This window comes from Octopus bimaculoides, chromosome 3, assembly GCF_001194135.2.
Source record: "Octopus bimaculoides isolate UCB-OBI-ISO-001 chromosome 3, ASM119413v2, whole genome shotgun sequence".
Classification (NCBI taxonomy): Eukaryota; Metazoa; Mollusca; class Cephalopoda; order Octopoda; family Octopodidae; genus Octopus; species Octopus bimaculoides.
The window spans coordinates 100,192,347-100,218,826 of NC_068983.1; the positions used below are offsets into that span (position 1 = coordinate 100,192,347).

Here is a 26,480-nt window from a genome sequence, read left to right on the forward strand (position 1 = left end):
ATATATATATATATATATAGGTATATATTTTAGGGAAGCTAGGAGCTAGGAGACAGGTTTACTTAGCCAGAGGGGAAGCAGATAAGAAAAAATTTGCCAATGTTCTGCGCTGTGAGGACCAAAGACTTGAAGTATTTCATGTTGCAAGACAGTGTGTGAGATAGAATCGTGATGTCGTAGGAGAGAAATGTGTCCGTTTGGATGATGGCTCACTTGCACTAAACGAGGCTACAAAGAGAGAGGTCTGGAGACACCACCATGAAAGACTGCTTAATAAAGAGAATGAATGGGAGTAAGAGAGTCTGCCGCATGTCGACCCAACAGAGGAACCAGCTATCCTAATTGACAGTACTTTGGTACAGAAAGCAATCAAGAGTATGAAAACAGGGAAAGCCCCCAGCCCATCAGGAATCACTGCAGAGATGCTCAAAATATCTGGCAGTGTCGGCTATAGCCTAGTCACCCATATAGTTAATCAGGTAATACACGAAGGAGTCATACCCAAAGACTGGTGTAGCAGCACCATATTCAACTGCTACAAAGGTAAAGGTGACGCTCTAGACACAAACAATTACAGAAGTATCAAGTTGTTGGACCAGGTAATGAAAGTCACAGAGAGGGTTATAGCCCAACAAATTAAGGAGAGAGTCAGTTTAGATGAGATGCAGTTTGGGTTTGTGCCAGGGAAAAGCACCACTGATGCTATACTTCTGGTAAGACAGCTGCAGGAGAAATACCTAGCCAAAGATAAACCTATGTACCTGGCTTTTGTTGATATGGAAAAAGCCTTTGATAGGGTCCCTCAATCCCTTATCTGGTAGTCAATGAGGAAACTAGGGTTAGATGAATGGTTAGTGAGAGCTGTACAAGCCATGTACAGGGATGCTGTCAGTAGGGTGAGGGTTGGCAACGAGTACAGTGAAGAATTCTGGGTAGAGGTAGGGGTCCACCAAGGATCAGTCCTCAGCCCCCTCCTATTTATCATAGTCCACCAGGCAATAACAGAGGAATTCAAGACAGGATGCCCCTGGGAGCTTCTCAATGCTGATGACATTGCTCTAATAGCTGAGTCACTACCAGAACTAGAGGAGAAGTTTCAGGTGTGGAAGCAAGGACTAGAAATGGAGGGCCTTAGAGTCAACCTAATATCTATATATAAGAGATTTCAGTTTTTCCTTCAACAGTTTTATGTATACTTGTCCCAGCTAGTAAATCTTAGAAGATTTTTTACAAATCTGTATATATGTTTACATTGCAGTAATAACCAGTTTTCATTTAGTTGGAGGCCTATCTGATTGTACATCAATTTATTTTGCATACATTTGTAAACAAGCAATTACTACAGGATAAAATTGGTAGAAATATTTTTATAACAAAATAAATCGCAAACTGATACCATACAAACTAACTAACTTTGAATACAAATGCTTGTTAATTTTATATGGTCTCCTTGGTCCAAAGTTGAGAATAATATAAAGACTTAGCTCCTCCACCAAAATTCCTGGCCTTGTGCCAAAATTTGAAACCATTATAAGAAGCATAAGACTAAGCATTAAATGACCAGGACTTCAGATTGTGCAACAGCCTTTGTGTTGTGTTGTATTCTACCCACTTGGAAAAATAAGTGCTGTTCTTTACCCATGGTAAGAAGGGATTATGCCAACAAAAACATGTTCCAACAATGCACAATATTTCACATACTCAAAAAGAACCCCCCCCCTACCCCCACCCCATGTTGAATTTAAAAATAAAAACTTGAAAAATTTACCTTGTAACTCAGTGCATGCAAATACATGACCAAATCTTTTGGTTGTGGGTCTAGATAGAGGGTCTTACAATGGATGCAGTTTTCATTTGGTATCCATTTTTTTAAATCAAACTCTGGCTGAAAAATTTCAGTATTGCTGATTGTGTCTAACTTTTCAGGTTGGTCACTTGTCTTCAACCGCTTTGCTGCTGGTTCTGTGTTTTTTACTTCATCAATAGTGTCTTCATGATCAGAAGCAACGGACTTCTCCTCTTTCAATTGTTTTAAACGAAGTTCAAAATTAGGATTTGGTCCATTCTCCCACAGACCAATGTTGTGGTTTTTCATCACCTCATCACTGATCTGAAATAATAAAACATTATTGATCATAACTATAATTTATTTTAGTACACGTAGGGCATTAAGAGAGTAAGTAAAAAAAAAAAATATTGGTTTCAAGTTTTGTGGGTGGGACAAGTCAATTACATTGACCCCAGTGCTCAACTGGTACTTATTTTATCAGCCCTGAAAAGATGAAAGGCAAAGTTGACCTTGGCAGAACTTGAACTCAGAACATAAAGATGAACAAAATGCTGCTAAGAATGTTGCCCAGCATGTTAATGCTGCTGTCAGCTCACCACCTTAAGTAAAAGGAAATATATTAATATTTTCAAATCAGTCTCATTTTTGCTAATTTAAAACATTCTTTCCAGGTGCTAAATACCATCCCACTTCCCATGTGCCTCACCATCCCTTTCCCAGTTGTCAGAGTTGGCACTGTCAAGTAGGCACATTGAAAGGTAGGTTTGGTGAGATTGTTGAGAAGCTTGAATGGAGGTGTGTTGATGTGTGTTGCATTCAAGAGGTAAGATGGAGGGGAGCTTCAGCTAGGTTTCTCACAAGCAAGACACACTGGTATAAAATCTTCTGGAAAGGTAACTGACGGGGTAGGTGGTGTGGGCATCCTTCTCACAGAGAAACAGGTGGATAAGGTCATAGAGGTAGTCTGAGTATGTGATAGAGTACTTAAGCTCAGGCTAGTTTTTCAGAATAGTATGCTGTAGACAAGGCCATTCGAGCTAAGAAACAGGTCTGGAAGGACTGGAAGTGTGGGGATAGCATGGAACTGTATCAGATAGCCAGAAGGGAACCTAGGAGACAGGAACATCTAGCCATGGAGGAAATGGAAGAGAAGTTTGCTTATGTTCTGCAACAGGAGAATTAACGACTTGAAGTGTTTCAGATTGCAATACAGTGTGAGAGAAAATTGTGATGTCATAGGAGAGAAATGTGTCCACATGGATAATGGTGCCCTTATACTCAATGATATTGAAAAGAAATAGGCTTGGAAATGCCATTATGAGAAGTTGCTAAATGTGGAGAATGAATGAGATGTGGAAGGATGGGCTTTAGAGTTAATCTAGCAAAAACCAAAGTCTTAGCATGTAGGAGAGCAGACAAATCACAAATACCTTAAAGTAAATGGTCCTGCTCGATCTGTAGAAAAGGCATAGGAGAAACTCCATAAGATGTACACAGTGTAAGCTATGGACACATAAGAGGTGCAGCAATATCAGAGGAAGGTAGACAGGAAAAATAACTTTTTGTGTGAGGAAGGCATACAGGTACAATTAACACTAAAAATGTACAGAAAATAGACTCCATCGAATGCCAGGGGAAAAAAACTAGTAGCAGTTGATAGTTTCTGTTACCTAGGTGACCAAGTCAGTAGCAGAAGTGGATGCTCCAAGAGCATAGCTGCTAGAATAAGAATAGGTTGGACAAAATTCAGAGACTCCTACCTCTGTTGGTAACAAAGGGCCTCTCACTCAGAGTAAAAGGTAGATTGTATGATGCTTGTGTACGAACAGCCATGCTACATGGCAGTGAAACATGGGCTGTAACTGCCAAGAACATGTGCAGGCTTGAAAGAAATGAAGCTAGTATGCTTTGCTAGATATGTAATGTCAGTGTGCATGCACAACAGAGTGAAAGTGTCTTGAGAGAAAAGTTGAGCATAAGCGACATCAGCTGTGGTGTGCAAGAGAGACATGGTCATGTAACGTGTATGAACAAGAAGCTGTGTGAAGAAGTGCCAAACTCAAACTGTGGAGGGAACCTGTGGAAGAGGTAGACCCAGGAAGACATGGGACGAGATGATGAAGCATGATCTTCAAACATTGGGCCTCATGGACGCAATGACAAATGACCGATACCTTTGATGATATGCCTGTCAAGCCAAGTTAAATCATAGTCATGGCCAGTACCAGTGTTGCATAACACACACCCATGCTGGTGGAATGCAAAAAGCACCATTTGAACGTTGAGCCTCATGGATGCAGTGACAACTGACCGAGACCTTTGGTGATATACCATGCTTGAGAAGACCTGACAAACCAAGTGAGATCATAGTTGTGGCCAACACTGATGCTGCATAACTGGCACTCAAGCCAGTAGCATGTAAAAAGCACCCACTACACTCTATAGCATCCAGCCATAGAAACCAGCATGGAAAACAGACGTTAAATGATGATAATGATGATGAAAATAGCTTTCTGCAATGGATTTCCAAACATAGTGTATATATATATATATCGTCATCATTTAATGTCTGCTTTCCATGTTGACATGGGTTAGACGGTTTGACAGAGAACTGGCAAGCTGGGAGGCTGTACCAGGTTCCAATCTGATTTGGCAAGGTTTTTACAACTGGATGCTCTTCCTAATGCCAACCACTCCAAGTGTGTAGTGGGTGCTTTTTATGTGTCACTGGCACGGAAGCATCGGCCACATTCAAATTAGCGCATTTTATGTGCCAGTCAGGCAGCACTGGCATCGACCACGCTTGAATGGTGCTTTTTATGTTCCACCAGCATGGGTGCTAGTCAGGCAGCACTGGCATCATCCCCACTCAAATGGTGCCTACCATCTTACAAAAAGGAACAACAGTTTAGATAATGAGTTCCTACATACATTGTACTTGGAGAAAAACAAAGTTACGGATGGTGTATCTTTGATTGCAGTTCTGGTGATCAGAGTTGATTTGAGACAAACAACAGCAATTGAGGATTTACCTTTGTGTCATCAATTTTGCATTGAAAAATAGTTCCTTTGCCAGCTTCTGGTCCCCAAGCTGGGCCATAATAAAGTGGATCATTTATGATTGGATGTCCTTTCAGAAAGAAATAAAAAGAATTATCAAAACAGAAAAAAAAATTATACCTTTCATATCTATTCTTCTATAATGTCATAGGCTGAATATATCTGCATATGCATATATTTTTTAAATTAAATTATAAGAACTGGATTGAAATTTATGCCCTTCCTAATACAAACTACTTGATAAAGAGATGGAAATGATAACAATTTTTCAGTTAAAATAAACTGATATAAATAAAAGGCTATGTTACTGCAAGCATATTTTTGTTACCAGCAATATTTTTAAACACTATTAAGAATTACTTTTCACGTTGTTGCAGTTGTTCCTTTGTGCATTCTAGTTAGGAAGGTAACAAGAAAAGATTTAAATAATCTGATATAATCACATCTATCCATTTGAAACAACACCACCAAAAATAATTCAACAAAATGAAAGTATATAACAAAAAAAAAAAATTCTTTATTACATCAAGATTAGCTCCTACTACAGCACATTGGTGCAGCACAGTGTCAAAAAACTAAATTCTTCTGTAGCTACCAAAGTGATACTAGATACAATTTGACAAAGTAAAACTAAGACATTATTACCATATATTGCTGCATAACTAAATCATGGTTGTGAATAAATCAACTCACCTTCCAAATTGATTTCAGTAATCCAATCAATACCTAGAAAGATATGTCCTCATCCCTACTCCTGTGTTCACAGTAACATAATTGGAGCATTACTTACCAAGTTTAGAAACACTTGTCTAAATGCACAAAGCTATATCTATGGCTAAAATTTTGAATCAATAATACTTTAGTGACTCAACGAGAGTCAGTTTTTCAGGTAGTGAATAGAAATATTTACCTAAATATTGCAAATGTACACGCAACTGATGTGTTCGCCCTGTGTAAGGAATGCCTGAAAAATCATGAAGTAATTAATGTTATTGGAGGAGAAATCAATACTGTTAATCAAGAATTTATTCAAATAATTCAGTGACTGTTATTATCTCTAACATTATAAAATTCATTAATTTTCTCAGATTGTGTCAATACATAACAAAGATAGTGCACCTTTGATTAAACTTATTTTCAACAAGGTCTTTCAACAAGTATTCTTAAGAAGTAAAGGAGATGTGTACAGGTGCTGAAGTTATCTTTCACAACATTCACTGCTTGACAGACCTCTCTCTCTCTCTCTCTCTGGATACAACTATTATAAGTTTTTCTTACCAGAGGATTTGAACTCAAAACAATACATCATTATACCACCTTTCTGACTTCAGATTATTCATTAAAAATTATATATCTTGGCTAAAGTCATAATGCAGTGCTAATAACAGGATACAAACTGTTGATCCTTTAGGCAATACACAGACTGCCAAATGTCTTGATAAATTTTCTTCTGGTAAGCTATCAAAGAAATTCATTAAATCATTATCTTTAAGGTACATTAGCTATTAAGTAATTAATTTTCAAAAGTAACCCTAATGGAGACCATTCTGCTGCTCAGTATTTAACCACAGATAGGTGTCAGTGAAAAGCCAGTAAAATAAATTTAAGAATAACATATACAACAAAACCAAAAATCATAGCTATCACTTGCAAGCGAGACTTAGTAGCATATGCCAGTATTTCACTGATTGTTTTAGGTGGTTATATAGCCTTAAGCAGACATAGACACACTCTTGGCTCCTTTCCCTGTCTTGAGTCAGTGGAAAATGGAATATGTGATAGTTGGAAGGAAAGGGCTACACTAGTACTTATTTTCAGCTGAGTAAACAGGAACAACATAAAATGAAGTGCATGATTCTAAGACCCAATGTGCTGCTTGGTCCAGGAACTGAACTCATGGCATTATGATTGTGAACCCAATACACTAGCTTCACATATCAGAGACAACACTTATTTGTAAAAGACTAGGTTTAAATTTGAACATAGATTCTGAATATTGAAATGATTTGATGATAGAAAAGTTATTCTTAGTAACAACAGCTGAGTTTATATTTTTTCATAAACTTACAAGTATGGTAAATGGATGTTAAAATGTCTAAAATGATGACAATTACAATATTAACTAAAACACAGTAAAAAAAAATGTCAATAATTAAAATTTATTAAAAATAAACTAGTTATTTAAGTTAGTATAGTAAATGCATGGCATGTCTAAACAAACTGAATATTTTTTTAAAATACATGAAAAATTGACAACTATAGGATATTTTCTACATCAATACATGTTAGCAGCATGTTGCATTAACTCTCATGCAAGTTGTACAATTTTATTTGAGATAAACTCCAGTTTACAGATGAAGATCAATTTCTGCCTCCTGAGGATTACTGAAGGTTTAAAGACGATACTATAAAACAATAAGAGTCAGATTATTATAAAAAGATTGAAGACAGGAAGAATCAAGTTTAATTTTCCTGAAGAAAATATCCTCTATCTTTTATTAAATATGCCTAACAGCCAAAATGAAGATTTCAAGATCTAAGAAATGCTCGACTCACATCTAACAACACTTGATTTTCCATTGTAACTAAGGCGACTGAAGAGTGTTTTGCTTTCTTTTCCACCGGGTCGCACTTGCCATAAGGATATCTTGTGATTGATGCAGTCCAGAGGTTGATCAACTTCAACATCACCACTGGAAAGATAATATAAAAACAATTCTGTATAAGAATATATATTCAGCCATGGTCTATATTGTAGAAGGTGGTATCAAAAGGTTCCTGGACTAGTTATGTTTATTTAATTAAGTTTTAACATCATCTCCTTTGAAATAGTCACCTTGCACAGCAGTACACTAGTACCAGCATTCCTGCCACTTTTGGAATCCAGCCTTGAAGTCATTTTCCATAAGCAAGTTGGAGACCTTCTGTGATTTGCTCTGGATTTTGACAATAGTGCTAAAACAGCAACCTTTGAGCTGCATTTTCATCTTGGGGAAGAGATGGAAGTTTGCAGGTGCTAAATCTGGTGAATAGGGCAGGTGCGGAAGTGATACCATATTGTTATTGGCAAGAAACTCACGAGTGAGGAGAGCTCGGTGACAGGGTGCATTGTCATCATGAAGAATTCAATTCTTTGTGCTCCACAGATCTGGTCACTTTTTCCAAATGTTTTGAAATGTCACAGTAGAACTCTTGATTGACAGTCTGGACCTGAGGAATGAATTCACAATGCACAATACCACAGGTCTTCCTGATCGCTTATGATCTTTCAGGGACATTCTTATACTTTTGAAACACCCGTGCCACTCAAAACATTGTGTACAACCCATTGCCTCATCACCGTAAGCTTGCTGATGCATGCTCAATGTTCCTGTAGCAGACTTCCCAAGTTTAACGCAAAATTTCACATTGCCTCTTTGTTCCTGTCCATGACAAAATTGCAGACTACAGCATGCATGTGATCACAAAAACACAAATTTCACAACTTGCAAAGTAAACACCGCAATGTCACTTGGCACACTGCCTCATGAAAGTCACTGCTAGCTCTCACTGCACATGCAACCATGTGCTACAATCTGTTGACATGCAACAGAACTAGTCTGGGAACTTTTTAAAACCACCTAACATTTATATAAAATACTGGCCTTTGTTTCAAGGATGGACAATATTTATATTTCTGATAAAATGATGCTATTTTTGAATGGTTTTCTCCTCACAGAGATGAGGTGGAGTAATCATTCTAATTATAGAAAGCAGATCAAAGGCACAGATTTAATGGTACCAAATATATATAGTTTCATTAAACTAAGTGTCAAATAAATTTATTTAATACACCCTTAGAATAAATAACTGACATAGCATCCACCATCTCAAGACTAAAACCAAGAAGCCCTTCACCATTAAAGACACTTAGAAAGACGAATAGAGAGTACTCTGTCACTAGTGGGGACTTGGTTGGGACTGCACTGAACCACTGTCCACTTTCTATTATCAGAAAGCAATGAACATTTACAAACAGGCTGAGGTCAAGTTGTTACAGAACAGTGGCTAACAAGCATCAATGGGGATATTTTTAATTCCCTATATGTCTAACATGTCAGGTACCCTTACTAGACACAGACCACCTCATGTTACACTGTCTGACCACTTTGATCTTGGGATTATATGAAACAATTCATAAAACTTGGCAATGCACACATCAATGAAAGCTGTAATTCTCACATGTAATATATTTTTATTCTTACAGCATATCAACATTCTTCACTTTTATGTATTTTTTTTTCTGAAACTTCTCTTGCCAACAAAGACAATCATCAGTCTCTTTAATTCTAATGTTAAATTTGGAACAAAATTTACTTACTCAGGAAATCGTCCAACTACTCGACATACATATTCCTTCCGTACTTTTTTATTGATGATTTGGTCTTCTAGTTCCCTTGTCTTCTTTGCAGTTTTGGCACAAATTAAAACACCAGATGTCAATCGATCAAGGCGATAAATGTCTATAAATATTAAAAGAATTTTGTATTTAAAAGCAATTTTAGAAAGTAATATTTGAAAATGGAACTATCTATTTGAAATAAAGTAACACCTAGAGAAGTAAACAAAGAGTTAATTATATATATGCATAACAAACAGGTTTTACCCTTATTTCATGACAGGTTGGTTAACATGAAGAAAAGCATCCATTTTATAAAAAACAATTGTTTCAAGAATATGTAAACATAAAAATTTAAAAACACTCCATTTATGCCAGAATTAAAAAAAAGAAAACTGGATGTCATCTAGTTTGATCATGCTAGCAACAGATCAATAAGCTTCCTGGTATAAGTTTCCTTCAATAGAACTGTTCCATTTTCATATAATTTATATCCAATACAAATTTTATTCCAATACAATGAAAGCTTCAGTTTGATTAGATATTGATAAATCAATAGTCAACACTTTGGAGACGAGGCCTTATTTGAAGTTTCAGTGCCAAGAATACAGAGCCCTTTTCACATGAACTTATTTTTCCAAAAAAATTATAAAGTATAAGTTAATTATTTTACATATATAAAACTATATATATTCTTATAGGAAACTGAATGAACTAACATTATATATAATACAGCACTTCAAATAAACTTAGTTTTAATTCCCTCCAATTCTTTTAGATAATCAGAAATGTTTGATTCAAACAAAATAAAATTTTTCTCTACATATGTGACTGGTATTTAAATATTTTGTACTCCTAACTACTGTGTTCACAAATATCTAAAAGAAATTGTACTGCTATGTGTTTGTGTCTTCATGTAATCAATGTTTCTCCTATAACTTGCAATTCACCCAGCATATGACAGCCTGAATAGAACTGAGTTGTAAGCATAATTTCCAAATAGCTTGCAAAAGTAGCAGAATTAAAAAAAAAAAACTTCTAATTTTGCTTTGTAACCACTGATACAGCATTAAACTTCCTAGATTCAGTAGTTTCTGTGAAACCAAAGTGAACAATCATCCAATCAAGGAAACAAAAATGATAAAAGAGTGGGAATGGTGGTAGTTGTACAAAAAAAGTTACAAATATCATCATCATCATTTAATGTCCATTTTCCATGCTGGCATAGTAGGAGCTTGCTAGGCAGATGACTGCACCAGGCTTCACTGTTTTAGCATGGTTTTTTATGGTTGGATGCCCTTCCTAACACCAACCACCTAACAAAGTGGACTGAGTGCTTTTTACATGGCACCAACACTGGTGTCACATAAAAATTTTATTCCTTAAAATTAGGTAACTAATTAACAACTAATCATTTAAAGATCCTTCTCATTTATTAAAACAGGAACACAGTTTACTATTTGGAAAGTAAATGTGTAAGAAACCGAACACATAGTTATTAATTCAAACCTTGTCACAACCAATGTGTTGTGCTCCTATGCAATGTACATAACTGCCTGCCTTAATCTGTCTCACTGATAATGGTACCATTATTATTTTACAGTTGCATGGTTAATAAATGGTTGTAAATGTTGCTTCTATATGCAAATGTCAAAATTTGCAACAGTTCATCCTATACATGTTAGCATAGGAATAAAGAGATGCAGATGCCTTCAGCTCAACATCTAAATTCTTATGGGTAGTTTCACCAACAGACTCCAATGTTATATCATAAATGTTTAATATTTCTATGTTGCATATAGCTACTCACTTCTCAAGTTACTGTAGCCATATTCCTTGCCAAGAATGAAGACAATAGAATTGTATCTGTACCTTCCACAGGGATGGCATGGGATTGAAGATGGTTTATTGATGACTATTAAATCTTCATTGTCTTCAAGAATTTCTAATTGTGTTCCAACTACAGGGTTTTCATGCCTGGAAGTAAAATGAAAAATAAGCTTTGAATAAAATATTTTTTCAAAGAAACTAAGAAAAATTATGATGTTAATGATTAGGTAAATGCTTACACTTGAGGCTCATGATGGATTTAACCCTTATGTAGAGGGATTGGTTCACTTGACATCAGAGCATGTCCATATACCAGTGATTCATGTATAGGGGCCAGCTCTATTCTGAGTCCTGTATAACACAGCTACAGGACCATCTTCTGCTATTTAACCCATAACTGAGGCCCTTGACAGGTGCTTCTACCCTAGACCAGAGTAAGCTTGGGAGTAATGAAGACAAAGGAGTAACTACATACACCCCTAAGCTCTCGAATTCCCAATTTCAGCACCACCACTGAATGTAGTTTAATATCTTGCCCACAACAGAACTGTTGTAATATGACAAAACAGATATTAATAAATAGACAAGACATTTTTTTATTAATTTGGCTCCTGTGTTTGTACAGAGCATCATTACTGCTCCAGCTATTTCTTGAAGTATACTGTATATAAGAATTTACTCCATTTTGTCTCAGTGCAAAGAGTTGAAAGCTTTTGAGAAGTCTACAAACTGTAAGACTACTTACAAATTTTTAGCCTTGACTCCCTTAATGTTGACCAATTTCCCCCTGAACCTGCTCTGGTGTTCATATCAGATCTTCTCAAATTCTAGCTGTATAATCAACAATTTGTTGATTATGTTTGTTGCTATTGCTGTAAGTGTGATTCATTATCATTATCATCATCATCATCACTGTTTAACGTCCGCTTTCCATGCTGGCATGATTTGTCCTTTTTTTTCTATAACTAAATTATCTTCCATGAGGAATGGGAAAATACAACCCTTATTTCACTTCTGAAATGAGTACTAATTACATATTACATTTAAAAAATTTGAAGAGTTTCTCCTATAAATGTCCTTGTCTTCAGCTGCCTTGTTTTTGGTTATTTTCAGGATTTCAGTGAGTTTAACATGAAAGCAAGTTTTGTGCCAAGATCATGTTTAACAGCAGTGTTTATGCCTATCTGAAACTGGTGGGGGACTACTGAGAAGGTTCTGGAAATATTCCATCCATTTGTTTAGTCATTCCTGCAAGATTACATTGATTGGATCTCTAGTTCTAAACACATGCCAAGAAGAATATTCAACTTTGAAACAAATCTTGCTTCTACAATAAACATTCAAAAACTAACATTGAAAAATAGATATACAGAAAAGGTGAAATATTCAAATTTTCCAGGTATTTAAATAAAATATTTACAATAACAACAATAAATTTACTCACCGGTGTATGGTATGTGAAATTACATCATTAAATTTCAGCTGATAATCACCTACAGTTGGTTTGTTGTTTACTAACAATAATCCATTTTTCATGTCGTCTATCTGAAAAGAGAACAATAATAGATTTGAAATATGAATGTCAATGAAGTGAAGCATAGTAAAAGAACTGGTATCAGGAATTATGAGATGGTAAAGAGGTATGTGTAAGAAATATCCTACTGATAGCAGTGAAATATAGGTGATTACTATCTAAGATCTGCAGCAATAGAATAAGCTGAGTATAAACTGTTGGATGTGAGACATTAATTTGAGTGAAAAGAAGACAAATGAGTATTAGAAACATAGGCTAATATGTGTAATAGAAACAATAATAATAGAAATGAAATGATATATGACTGATATGAATTGCAGTATATAAGCTCCTCCCAACATGGAAAAAAATGCCATTAAAATATCAATGCTGATCTTAAAATGAGAACTTATTTCACATATACCTTACAATCATAACAAGACAAAGTTTATACAATTAGTAATCAACAAAGAATGAAATTCTAAAGAATAATATTCTAAGGTTAAAGCAAAAAAAAAAAAACTATACACTGTTTTGCAACAAAATATGGAAAATTATTAATTAGGAATCAATGAACATCACTTTCATAGCTTTTGTGATACTTTGAAAAAGGTTTTAACAATAACTACTTATGTATTTACAAGAGATATTACTACGAACAAAATTTTCTGAAAAGTGGGAGAGAGAGAACTGCTTTAAATGGTATATTTAATTTCTACAGTTTTATAATAAGAGTGATTTCCAGCTATCCAGTAACGGAAATCAAACTATTTTACATCTAAGTAAATAAATATTACAACAAAACAATTTTATCTTATTACTTTTAAAAATGTAATGTTTGTTAAGAATATCTGAGCCACAGAGCAATTACTTACTCTTAGGATTTTTGTTAAAGAAACAGCTTTATTTCTGGAAAATAAAAAGGCCAAGGCTAGAAAAAAATTTATTTTATATTTAATACTATTCAGTTACTGATGTAAATCAAAAGTGTTTTTCTCACATACCAATGATTGCTCTGACACTACATGAAACTCTTTCACAAATACATCCATCAGAGTTCTTCCTTTCCATCTGCCTTTCACATGTGAGTTGAAAGTATAGTAATAAGGATACACTTTCCGAAGATCTATTCAAGATAGAATAGTTATTAAAAAATAAAGTTTAAGTTACACTGTTCTCAATAAATAAAAGTTTTATTTCAGTTCAACTAATTTTTGTGTTAATTATTTTTAAATGATTAAACAACAATTAGTGAGTTTCAATTTTTGGCAGAAAAGTTAGTTACAAAAAAATCAATATCACAATGTGACATAGGTAGCTGAATGGTTGAATAATTAAGCTCTTATGTTAGAATTCTACAATTGGCATTAAATGGACTGTCTTCTGTATGCTTTATTTAATTTATCTTCATGTTTAAGCAATCAGCATTAGAAAGGGTATTCACCTACAAACCTTCTAGGCAAACAATTCATGCAAACAAATACAAACAAGTTTAAAACAATCAAACAGTAAATAGATTTTCAATAAGTCATGAAACCTCCAAACTATAGAGAGGCCAATATGATGGAAAGAGATAAACAACATAAAGGTAAAATCTAGAGACAACAAGATTTGAATTCATGAGGAAAGGTATTTATTCAATGAAGTTAAGTTCAATCACAGTTGATAGTTTTGGTTTGACTCTGATGACTGGTTGCTTATTTTAATTAGGAAAAATACATATTTCAATATGAAAACCAGATATGAAGCTCTGTAGAACAAGAAGTTTAAATTCCTGGTGGAAGGAATTTTACTTTACAAATGCTGTAAATGTGCTTAAAAATATTAGGGGGACATTATATTTTCCATTTTCTTTTCTCTAAGTAAAAACTGGCTCTCAGCAAACTAGGTGATCAGGATACTGTATATCAGTACATAAATATACATTAGATATATGCTATAAGTAGATGCATGCTGATGCCAGTATTTGATGTGTTCTAAAAAAAGATACTTTAAAACTAATAGTTCAATTTACTTTGATATAAATAATATATGGGGAAACTTATGTAAGCAACAAGACACTGCTAACTGATGATATAGTTATTTTGAATCAATGGCATGGAGCTCAGATTCTCTCATGAGTAAAGTCTCTAAGAGAGAGATATCCTATTCCAAGCAAGAACAATCTCACAAAAGAAAAATGAGAGTGGGAGTGGGGGACTCATTATACACCAACATCAAATAATGGAAGTGGATAATAGGAAATTAAAACTTGGAGAAAATATATATTTAAAAGCTTTACTCACTGTTCTCAAAATAATATTCAGTTTCATTAAGGACATCAGCTCCATATCCAGGACGAGGATTTGTAGTCAAGAGGCCGTCATTACAATTAGCTTCAATTTGTTTCTTTCTCCACTGAAATTCAAAATAGTAAGGTAGACTTGAAGAAGTTTTAACAGGTTCAAATGTTAGAGAAATTTTGAAGGTTTACATGTTATTTACAGTTTCTCAATGGTAACCAGAATATCTAAGTAGCCAGTGGTTAATATTTCTTTCCTCTCTGAACATTATGTAAAAAGTAGTAAGCTATACATAAGATCTTTGTCCAACAATTTTCAAATTTTAGAGACATTTTATTAATTCATCCCCTGTCCCCACTACATTAAATATTGGTAAGTCTCTCGAATTTCATTTTTTAGATGTAAATATAAAATTGTATATCTTGTGTTCTATTTGTGCACTACTCATTCACATGCTCAATGAATAATAAATTCTTACTTAACATTGTACTGTAATGATTTATTATATTTCTTATTCATTAGAAACTAACATAGTTTCCACAGAAAATTATGGGGTTTACTTCTGCCTCCTTTTAGTAATTGTTAATCTTCAAGCTTTGTTCCATTTTCTGGTGTTTCATGTCTTTTTGCAACACATTTTCACTGGCATTTATATTAAACATTGACTTTTTGTGATAATTTTCATCTTCTTTCTGCAGCTGGAGTTCAGTGACTGAGAATAATTTCATTCAAAAAGTCAAGCTTTCATTTCCTTACTTTTACACTGTCACTCTTTCACTAACCTCATACACTTCAATATTTCTTCTCTCTCTCTCTCTCTAGTTTCCTCTCTTTTTCTTTCATTGTCTTCACCTCTTTCATTTCCCATCTCGTATAGAGTTATATAGTCATATGTAAGTACAGTTTCTAGTTTGAAGACAATTTCCTCCAACCAGTCTTGGAGGCCCTGAAAAAAAAATTTGAAAGTGCTTGAGACCTTCACAGGTCCTCTCAAATTAGTGAAGTTGATATTTAGTTTAAACACTAATAAATGAACTATTTCTGGGGAAATATGGACAAGGAATGAACTCCAGGAAAGAACAGTACTTCTTGGAAGAAGTGAGGGATTTGGCAAAATAGCTTACTCTTATTTCTTAATTATTTTCTCCAATTTTTTTTTTTTTATTATAGCTTTGCCAAATGCAGCAAGCTGGCAGAATCATTAGCACATCGGACAAAATATTCAGTAGCATTTTGTCCATCTTTGCATTCAGAATTCAAAACCCACCAATGTCAAATTTGTCTTTCATCATTTCAAAGTCAATAAAATGAATACCAGTGGAGCATTGGGTTAATGTAATCGGTTATCCCCCTCCCTCAATATCTCAGGCCATGTGCCTATAGTTGAATTATTATAGTTTTTACAGAGGAAGAAGTGCTGCACTCATGTCATCCTCAGACCATAGATCTGTACTAGATGCTTGCAACAGAGCAGTGGAAATGCCAGGTAGTGTAGTTAAACCAATGAATTAAGACTACAACCCAAGAACAAGAATGGTCCACTTTTCAGGCTTCTGCAGTTTCAGTCTACTGAATTTCACTCAAGGCTATGGGAGATAAAACTTGTTTCAAGTGCCACACATCATCATCACCTTTTTACAACCATCTTCCATGCTCTCATAGGTTGAATGATTTTACAGGATCCAAAGGCTGGATACCCCTCCTAAGACCAACAGTGGGATTAAAACTTGGAACTATTATTGCAAAGCAAACATCTTAACAAATACCTTTTTACATCAAAATGACCTGCACTAAATTTTGGGGATCTGGAGGAAATGGCACAAAAGGAAGAGTGACAAGAAAGAGATGAGTGTGTATGTAGTCTTGGTTTAAGGGCATATGCAACTACCTAGTTCATTGCTAAAAGTAACAGCCAAATACCCTAAAACATTCGCCTTCTTGTCTAAAATAATTGTTTTCCCTCTCTTTTTCAGTTCTTACAAGCCCCTACATTAGATTACAGTATTAATTCGGTAATTTTCAAAGTTACATGTACAGCTCATTTAAAAACGAAATCATTTTTACTAACGCCGAAACTTCCTTCTTTAAAGAATAATTTAAAAGCTGTTTCAAATACTTCAGGTATTTCGAATTTAATTACGCAAACGTTATACAGTATACAAAAATAAAATATAGAAATTTTGGCGGAGGTAAAGAATACGTACACCACCGGTTTTCGGCGTAGCAAAAACCCTAACCACCTGGTGTACGTATTCTTTACCTTCGCCCCGATTTTCTTCTATTTCACTTGCACTTTTACAGGCATGTAAGATTATATTATATGATGTGTCCTTATAGTAATGGTAGGGTGTCATTTCAAAGAGGCTGCTACTTCCAGCAGGTTGAGAGGCATTCTCATCAGTTCTAATTCATTCTACTTTCAAATTCATCTGAAGGTAACAGAGACTTATAAACAAAAAAATATATATTATGAAAGAATTTTTTGTAAAAGTACACTTTGATGTATACACGTGATAAGTGGTTAACGATGCTGAGACTATTTCGATAACGATGGAATTGATGAGAAAGCACGGATGAAGCGAAGCTTCTTTTCATGACTCGAGTATATCAAATAACAGAGTACAAGGAAACTAAGTGGTCTGCAACGGTAAAAATTATTCAATAAATTTTGAATTCGTATACTGTAGGAAATGAGATGTGAGTACGCACGTCTCCTCACTGTTTGCGAACTATAAACATGTACGGCATATTGTAATCAATAACGAATTTTAAGGTCGTGTAATAATTTATGCTACTTTTAGATGTTTCTTTTCGGTGGGTAAAAAAGTGATAAAGGTTTATAGTGACAAGGGAGATATATCGGCAGAATCGTTAGAGAAAAGCTTTGCAGCATTTCTTCCAATTCAAATCCCACCGAAGTCTACTTGGGCTGACAAGGCGCTCAATCAAATTAATCGGATCGATGGTATCAACTTAACGCCTCCCCACAATTTCGTGGCCATGTACCAAAGTCACCATTATTATAAAAGAGATGATTATTGTAAAAGAAAAGATAGTAAAAAAGACGTACTTTCTTCAAAGCTCGCTTCGACATTGTTTGACATAATGGACTAGCATTTTCTGTTTTACTGGTTTCATATTTTGAGTGTTCACATTTTTCCTTTTCTATAGAAGCTGTAACAGTTTCTGGCTGATTTTCAGTGATTTGAAACGTTTCGTTTCCATTTTTCTTATCAGCATCAGTAGAACTAAGATTAGCCATGGTTAAACTAACAGACTGAGATTTTATAAAATTAGACGAGTTCAAACTACGTTTTAAAAACGATGTTATACTTAAGCTAAAAGACCTGCAGCAAACATAATGTAGCACGCGAGAATTAAATGAAAAAGTTAAAAGTTCTTTGTTCGAAAAAAATGTCGCACTTGATTCTCTAAAACTATGACGAACACATGTAACAAAATATTTTGACATTTGTTCAAAGTCTCTAAAAGTACTTGTCAGTACAATAACGAGTAAAAATTAGTTGAAATAAACACATGGCTAGAGTAGAAGGGAGATAATTTGAAGGAAAAAAAAAACGGTCTTTCATTTACAATTAAACATTAAATATAAACCCGTTGGTTCCAATGAGGAACATTGTATCAATTCAAATTTGAATAATATCGCATGAGACAAAAGGTATTTCATAGAAGACATAGTGAAATGATAGGGGAGAATGTATGTTTACACTGTTTTAACTTTGGTTTTCAAAAATAGCTGGCAGATGATGTTTAATTCTTACGTTTATGTATTTGTTTTGCTAGATTCCTGATGTGAAATATGTTGAAATCTGTGACTGAGATTGAAAAGATCCAAATTATTTAATCGATATAATGTAAAACGTTGATACAATTTTGACCGTATTTATTTATCTTTTGCTCTACTGTGTTATGGACTGTGATACCTGGAGTTTGCGGCCGATGCAACAAGATTGGAGCCGGAGAACGTGTTGCAGTACTTCACGTCCCAGATTAGGGGCCTGCCTCCCTCATATGGGAAGAGGGTTATACCATCGAGACGCTTATTATCCCTGCACTCAAGACCTACTGATTCCAGTTGTGGCGGGAAACCAGCTGCATCGAGGCTCCTTCTAATTATGGGATTCAGAGTGGTGTCGGGGATCCGACCTGAGCTTTGGCTGCAAGATACCCAGCAAGCAACCATATCGGCCCTACATCAGAAATTGTATTGATTTGATTTCAGCTCAGTCTCATTTTGCAATACAGCGCAACATCGGGCCAACATATTCCCTGATGTTGGGCCGATGTGAGATTTTGGTTGACATCAGCCTAATGTCATATTCACTTGACGGTCACATCGGTCTGATATGAAAATGAGGTTGGGCTGATATATGGTTGTTCAACTTGAGAAGTCTCAATATCAGCCTGAGCCGATTTTGCCAAATGCCTGATCTGGCTCCAAAATACATTCAAGGATGGGCTAATTAATGTATGATTAAACATTTATACCGGTTTGACATTGGCCACAGTTTGTTCTCCATAGCATTACACCAGATCCCTGGCATGAATTGCTCTGATTCCAGCCTCACCCACCCAGTGTTTGAAAATAAAAATGTAATATTGTTTCAACTTATAGCCAATAAAGACCACCCACTGCTAAACAAAATCAAAATTAAATTTATTTTGAAGATGTAAGTGTATGAGCATCAGTTTACATGGCATGTGTATGGAAATATCAGAAAAATCATGTAGAAACCGCCAGAAAAAAAAAAAATGAACAACTCATTTTTCTTTGCGAACATAATTTATTTTATAAACTATAACTTTAAAAAATGGCTATTTACAACACAACAAAAGTAAATCACAACATATAGAAGTTAATAAAAATAAAGACAATATATACTGGCCAATATACACTGTAAAACTAAGATATTTATTTAACTGGTGTTAGGGTCAGTTATACAGCTGTGGCTATTTGTGACAAAGTTCAACAATCATTCATATCTGCATATAAAAACCAGTAAATAAGGAGTAATAGCATTCATTTTAGGGTTCAATTTTATGACTTGAAATTTGGGAGATTTGTTAAAAATTAATATATTTACAATGTGCAGATATAAGAAAAACACATTATTGTTACCAGTGCATCGCTAAAATGGATTGCTTTAAAAAATTGAGGTAACCCATAAATGGGTTATCTTAATTTTCAATTTGTGCAGACTCGAGATCTGTGGCAGATTCATTGTCAAGAAGAGACTTGTCCAAATTTTTTTTTTCTTTCCTCTTTTGGCCACCATTTCTGTCACTAGCAGTCAGAAGCCATTCTCGAGTCACCAACTCAACCACTGCTTCTGTTGCATTTTTCATAGTCTTGCAAACAGCCCCTGAAATTAATTATGTTACTTAAAAGTAGTTCTTAATGAGAGAATAACAAATGTACTCACATCCATTTACTCGTACTAATCACAAAGGCAAAAATCTACTAGCATAAATTACATGGATTTGATTAATTCTACAGTTGAAAACAGATATAAACATTCATAAATGTTCACTACTGTTTTCTGTCAGAAGCTACCAAAGCTAGTACAACCACTCCCCTCACCCCACAGTCTGGCTAAAACAGTACTCAATGTGAATATTAATATCACCATATGCCCAGACCAGGGCCATTTTCAGTCCAATGACTGCAAATCAAAATTTTAAAATGCAGTCATTTTCAATACACTATGAGCAAAGGATAAAATATAAGCTTAAATGTAAAGCAAAATGTAGAATAATAGCCTTTTTGTCAAACATCAAAAACAATTAAGAGGGTTCCTGCAGATTTTTAAAAAGAAAATTCAAGGGTTTTTAAAGGTATTTTCAAGCTAGATTCAAGGATCATCACGACCACTCCACAAAAAATTCAAGAGTTTCCAAGGGCATTTTTCTGATAAAACAAAACTATTTACACTACTTAAGTTCTCAAATCATTTTGTTTAAATATCGCCCAATTTATTTCCTCAAGCTGTTGACTAATGTGTAGCAATGTTTCCACACCAGTGTTGGCTGCCTGTACAGGCAGACAACACTGACATGGAAACATTTCAAATATGAATTCAGATTATTGGTTTAAGTAGAACATTTTTCTTCTGAGTATGGGGAGTGGACTGAATATAAAACTTTTAAATAAAAATTCAAAGTTTTCAAGGATTGCTGTGTGTCTGGATAATTTTCAAGGGCTATCAAGGCCTGGAATTTTACTTTTGAAATTCAAGGATATTCAAGGAATTCAAGGACCCATGGGAACCCTGATTAAGAAATTGCTAAGGCCTGCAGCACGATTTTCATTTTTAGGATTATATGTGGGCACAAGCCTACCTGCATGAGGATCTACCAGCAGTTACCCTCACATATATAACATTCAGTGTCTTAACATAGTGGTTAATCACAACATTCTGAAAACCAAACTAGCATATCTCCATTTTTCAAAGATAATTCTTACAATTTTTCAACAAAACCATACAGATACAGATATTGTAAGAAGTGGCTTGATGAGCCGGTTCTAAAGATATCCATATCTGTATGGTTTAACTGAGAGAGTCCCAAGAAATTTCAAGCTGTGATAGTCTTATACTGGTTTATTTTTTGGCTGTTTTGATCAGTGATTTGGGTAAATGGTTAACATAGATCTGAGCTCTTTCAAAAAGATATAAAAGAAAAATTGCGTGTTTCACCTCCAGAATGCATAAACTCCATAACATTAATGTCAATACAACTGCTTTGTTAACTGGAAGCAACTGTCATTGTTTTGAAGCAAAGTGGATTATCGGTATCAGCAAAAGATCGCAAATCCTGCCAATATTGACAGCTGATATATGATTGGCTGTCAGCTGCACAACATGTGTAATGGTGATAGCTTATTTTGAAGAAAGTTCAGAAAAAGAAACAGACACGCCCCAAATACAGTTCCACCCGGGATGTTCATTGAGTCACACTGACTGATAGACAACCTCACCTCTCGTCTGTGATATCTAATAGTTCAGCTTAGAAAATGCAGTGCTGCTGATGACAACGTCGGCAGCACTTCATCCAGTAAGATAAACTTCCTTATCTGAGTGGCTTATCACACCTGTGTAATCAGAGCATAGATATCAATTTTGGTATTGGTCAATATTGGATTATCGGATATCAGCAAATACTGATAATACACATATCGGCTCATCCCTAGGAGATGGCTATTCAATCTGGGGAATTGGGTATACAAAGGCTGATATCTTTGATACTTACTGTGAATCACTGATGAAAGTTTCAACTGGCCAAATGAAAGTTTGCCAGAGGATTTAAACCCACTGCCATTGGTTGACTTATCTTATTTTACCAGTAAAACAGAACTTGTAAACCACAGTATACAGGCACCATGTCACTTTCTGAGGTTCCTGCTGGGACCTTAATCAAATAATGTTTTCAACTGAATATCAGATTGATGCGCTTAGATATTTGTAATTACTATACGTTCAAAAGAAACTGAATCTGAGGTTATGAGTACTGATATGAGCACACAATGATGGGTGTGAGTGTCTTTGGTGTGTGTGTGGGATATGGAAACACACATGTGAAGAATGAAGAAAGCAATTGTCACATGTAAGTAGACAGATCAGTTAGAGAGGGGCAGAGAGGTTATTAATGAACCAGCAGGTAAAACCATTAAAATGTACAAATAACCAGGTTATTTTGAACTGCACCATCACTTAGCTTCCAAAGCCTCAACATCCTCTTGACTCCCACAAGGGAAATAAACTGTATCGGGGAGGTTTCTTGTCTCTGAAATGGAGGATGAGAATGGAATATTTTGAATTAGCTGCAGAATTTCCCTCTGCTGGGACAGTTCCTCTTGAATTTTTTCAATTGTGGTGAAAAGCCGGTGATCCTGAACTGAAATAGAAAAAAAAAAGGGAGAGTAGAGTTATGAAATACTTTCTGAGTATACCTCATAACATTAGTAGTTTGCAAATATACTGAAAATAATACACAATCAATAATAATCTCATTTCACATTTGCTTTCTGAAATCGGAGAGATTGCTAAATCAACTATCTGTGACCTTATAGAAGGTCTAGTATAACACTAATATTTATTTACTTTTTCTAGTTTGCCGTGATTAGGGGTAGGGGTTTCGTATTTCAGAAATGGGAATTATGATACCTATTTAACAGGGAAGTGGCACCTTGTTGCAGTGCTCCGAGGGCCTCTAGAATAGTAAAAGACCCCAAAGTTAATATTACAGTATTATATTCCTCATGCTAATACAAGCAAAGTTTTTGTACCTCTTCACCCAAAAGAGAAAACATCCAACATGGCACTGTGGCTATCTGAAGCTAAAACTTATATCATCACACAAATATCAACAGACCAGTGAGGATGTGTTATACAATTTATTGTTTTTAAGTAATCCTTTTGAAACAAGATAGGTTAAATTGATAAAATTCTTGAAACTTAGCACTTTATAGGTATATATTTGTAATTATTAGTGTTTAATTGAGGGGAATTAAAATATAATTTATTTACTGAGAAAAGCCTCTATTGAAAGAAATCAACATTATTTAGTTTTATAAACTATACATATAACACTAAATATAAAATAAAACCAAATTATTTAGTATATCGATTCATACCAGTACAAATACGAAGAAAATTGACTTATAGTTCATCAGAATATCTGAAAAAACAACAGAAAAAATAATTTCACAAAAGGCCAATAGGGTCCAGTTGGACCCCAATTACCATATTTTATGCTATAACATCCGTATGACTGGAAATTTTTAACTCAAAATTTGTGTGTGCATACATAAACTATTGACAATAAAAGTCATGAGATTTGCATAACTTCTTTTAATTTTGCTGGGGTCCCAAGGAACCCTGCTGTCCCACGAAGGGTTAATTACATAAATATTCCACATTAAAATACAATTTCAAAACAGGAAAAAATATAGTCATGAGCAAAGAAAGGAAAAAAGAAAAAAAACATCAAGTCACCACTAAGTGCATCAATCAGTCGCACACCATAATGGTCATTGGAACTTATTGAAGTAAGCCAACATACTCACAGCCTTATTGCAGGCAATGGCAAGGTTAAGTTGTTGGGACCCTAAGCCCAAGCACCCTCACAGGAATCACCTGTCACCTCGGTATGGTGAGCCTCTAATGACAAGAACTCCAATGTCCAGCTCCTCCAGACATCTCAAATGTCACAGGCTGGAATACTGACAAGCCCCAGTATTTTAGGATTTTGTTCTGTTTGGCTACAGAAGCAATGACCTTCCCTATTTACTGCACCATCTAGGATACACCCACACAGTTGTTGTCACGTTTTAATTCTATTGGGCCTCACGAAGCGTTTTGGGCACCCTAATTTGCATAATTGCAAAAAATATGTAAGCTAAGGGAAATAATTCATATGAGCAATGACATGAATTTAAGTAATTCGACAGGAGGTGATTCTAAATAATTATATATATATATTTTTTTTAGTACAAAACCTTGAAACTAGTTTCCAGTGAAGAGAAGGGTGATATCTAAAAGTAAAAGGATATAAATTATTTTTATAATGAGTTAACTATCAAATAACTATTCTCGATAACAGACAAGATTATCAAACGGAAGTTGATTTCAAAACTTCCTGTTATAGTTTCAATTTATCGTTTCGTTACTCAGATTATTCTTTTACTGAATTTTGTTTGTATTTTTCTTGATTTACTTTCAAACTTAAGACCATGTCAAAAGTGGAAGGTAAGAATATAAATTAATTCTATTTCTATTGATATTGTCTTTGTAATAGGTAATAATTCCAATTGCAGTGTGTTTAAGGTGCTCATTTGACCATCCGGGTGTTGGCTATAAACTGCCAAATTCTGTTTTCCCATAAATGTGATCTGACAAAAATAAATTGTAATTACAGTTACTTTTCCCTTACATACATCTTTAGTTGTTATTTGTGATTACCCAGTTACATATTTAAACTGCATTTAATTACTTCATTTAACATTTGGGTTCGGAATTTGAATTAGCGATACCAACTGAGAGTTGCAGAAAATAATTCTTTCAGCTTTCTCCGATTATATATGTTAACAATTATAGTTGAAGATGTGTAATAGTTAAGGAAATTATTTTTAGAACTTACAATACAAATAATGAATGGTTAACTAGTGTTTGTTATGGAGCTAAGTATTTACTCCGTAGAATGGTATTTAAAAAAACCCTTTTGTTTATATTATAACGTTGGTCATGTGAAGACAATTTAATTTTGATATAGATATGCGGTCCATGTCCTTTACCTCCACCAGTGTATATAACTTACATATATTTTATATAACTACTAGAGTACCAATACAGTGTTCATTATGAATAAATATACTGAGTCGTATCCATATGTATTTACTATTCACTGAAAATTACGAAAGGAAGATGAACAAACACTGGTGAATTATTAAATAATAACCAAACCTCTTAGCTCGATTCTGAACATAAGCTCCCAAAAAAGTCCTTGGAGAGCATAATTTGTCAGTGAATCAAAATATAAATACATAGGGAAGTGACTCAGTATATTTATTTGTATAATATATAGTTGTACTGTTTAACTTTTTCAAGTATTTCATTATACATACATGTCTTACAGCAGGTTTTCACACACGATGTATTCTGTTTAAATTATGAGTAAAATGATATGAAACTAAAAAAAAAAAAAGAAAAAAACGAAAATGCCGATCATCTTGTTATAATTTTCGTGCGATCCTTGAGTTTTTACCAATCTCTGCAAGCTCTAAATTTAATAATTCTCTTTAATTTAAATAATAGAAACCTGCAGTTATTGTTTTTTCTTAAATTTCATTTAATTGCACTTGTCTACTTGAATTATATGCTGAGAGAACCGCACTGAACTTAACAGCAATTGGTTTTGTAAACAAACTCTTACAGGCCAATTTACCTTTACAGCAATTCCTACTAAGTAGTGTCTCAGAACTGACTGAGTAATATAAACAACAAGTGTTTTTTCTATTAGACTTGACAAAGATAGCCGAATTGGAGGGTTACCTGCTAAGAACGAGTATATTATGAAAAGTTAGTTTCTTTCGGTAATTGTTGTAGTAGTAGTAGTAGTAGTAGAACTTTGAGACATTTGTTGTTCTGTGATGTTGACTCAACGTCACAGGTATTGATAGTTTACTTAACTTTTATGTTACACTTCAAATGAAGTTTATTCAATTTGTTTTTTACAGTTGCTGCTGTACAGACCCTCACTACCATACAGTATCAGACTTTGATACACATTCTACATAATGTACTTCATACATATATGTATATATATATATATATATATATATATATAGCAATTAGAAAATGGAGGAGAATATGCAGTACCCATCGACTTGCAGTGTATTCGTTGAATTAATTAACTTATTTTGTAACTAAAATGACAAAAATAATAAAGCATTTGTATGTTATCGTTTTTGTCATTTTAGTTACAAAATAAGTTGATTAACTCAACAGAATACACTGTCTGCAAGTCGATGGGTACTGCATATTCTTCTCCATTTTCTAATTACTATATAAATTTAGGGCAAAATAACCCCCCTTTTACCCGCACCCACTT

At 34.4% G+C, this 26,480-nt stretch overlaps 2 protein-coding genes across 10 annotated transcripts in view; one reads left to right on the forward strand and one right to left on the reverse strand.

The window, feature by feature from the left end:
- The window catches only part of LOC106882647 (pseudouridylate synthase RPUSD2), a 30,954-nt gene that overhangs the window by 3,359 nt on the left and 1,115 nt on the right, over positions 1 to 26,480 (reverse strand). The window contains exons 1-10 of one of the 8 annotated variants that reach the window (XM_014933389.2): positions 25,495 to 25,533; positions 22,122 to 22,766; positions 14,856 to 14,967; positions 12,502 to 12,602; positions 11,038 to 11,204; positions 9,210 to 9,351; positions 7,406 to 7,542; positions 5,760 to 5,813; positions 4,822 to 4,919; positions 1,769 to 2,110 (exon numbers count right to left, since the gene is read on the reverse strand). In XM_014933389.2, the coding sequence (XP_014788875.1) occupies positions 1,769 to 2,110; positions 4,822 to 4,919; positions 5,760 to 5,813; positions 7,406 to 7,542; positions 9,210 to 9,351; positions 11,038 to 11,204; positions 12,502 to 12,602; positions 14,856 to 14,900 (1,086 nt within the window). In that variant the 5' untranslated portion in view covers positions 14,901 to 14,967; positions 22,122 to 22,766; positions 25,495 to 25,533. Of the gene's footprint in view, positions 1 to 1,768; positions 2,111 to 4,821; positions 4,920 to 5,759; positions 5,814 to 7,405; positions 7,543 to 9,209; positions 9,352 to 11,037; positions 11,205 to 12,501; positions 12,603 to 13,574; positions 13,697 to 14,855; positions 14,968 to 17,922; positions 18,412 to 22,121; positions 22,767 to 23,614; positions 23,781 to 23,866; positions 24,294 to 25,494; positions 25,534 to 26,480 lie in introns of those variants that run through there. The other 7 variants (XM_014933388.2, XM_014933392.2, XM_052966359.1 and 4 more) reach the window with 7 other exon arrangements.
- Positions 24,485 to 26,480, forward strand: part of LOC106882648 (charged multivesicular body protein 1a) — a 19,815-nt gene continuing 17,819 nt past the window's right edge. Inside the window, exon 1 of one of the 2 annotated variants that reach the window (XM_014933393.2) lies at positions 24,485 to 24,619. In XM_014933393.2, coding sequence (XP_014788879.1) covers positions 24,604 to 24,619 — 16 coding nt within the window. In that variant the 5' untranslated portion in view covers positions 24,485 to 24,603. Of the gene's footprint in view, positions 24,620 to 25,926; positions 25,949 to 26,480 lie in introns of those variants that run through there. The other variant, XM_014933394.2, reaches the window with a different exon arrangement.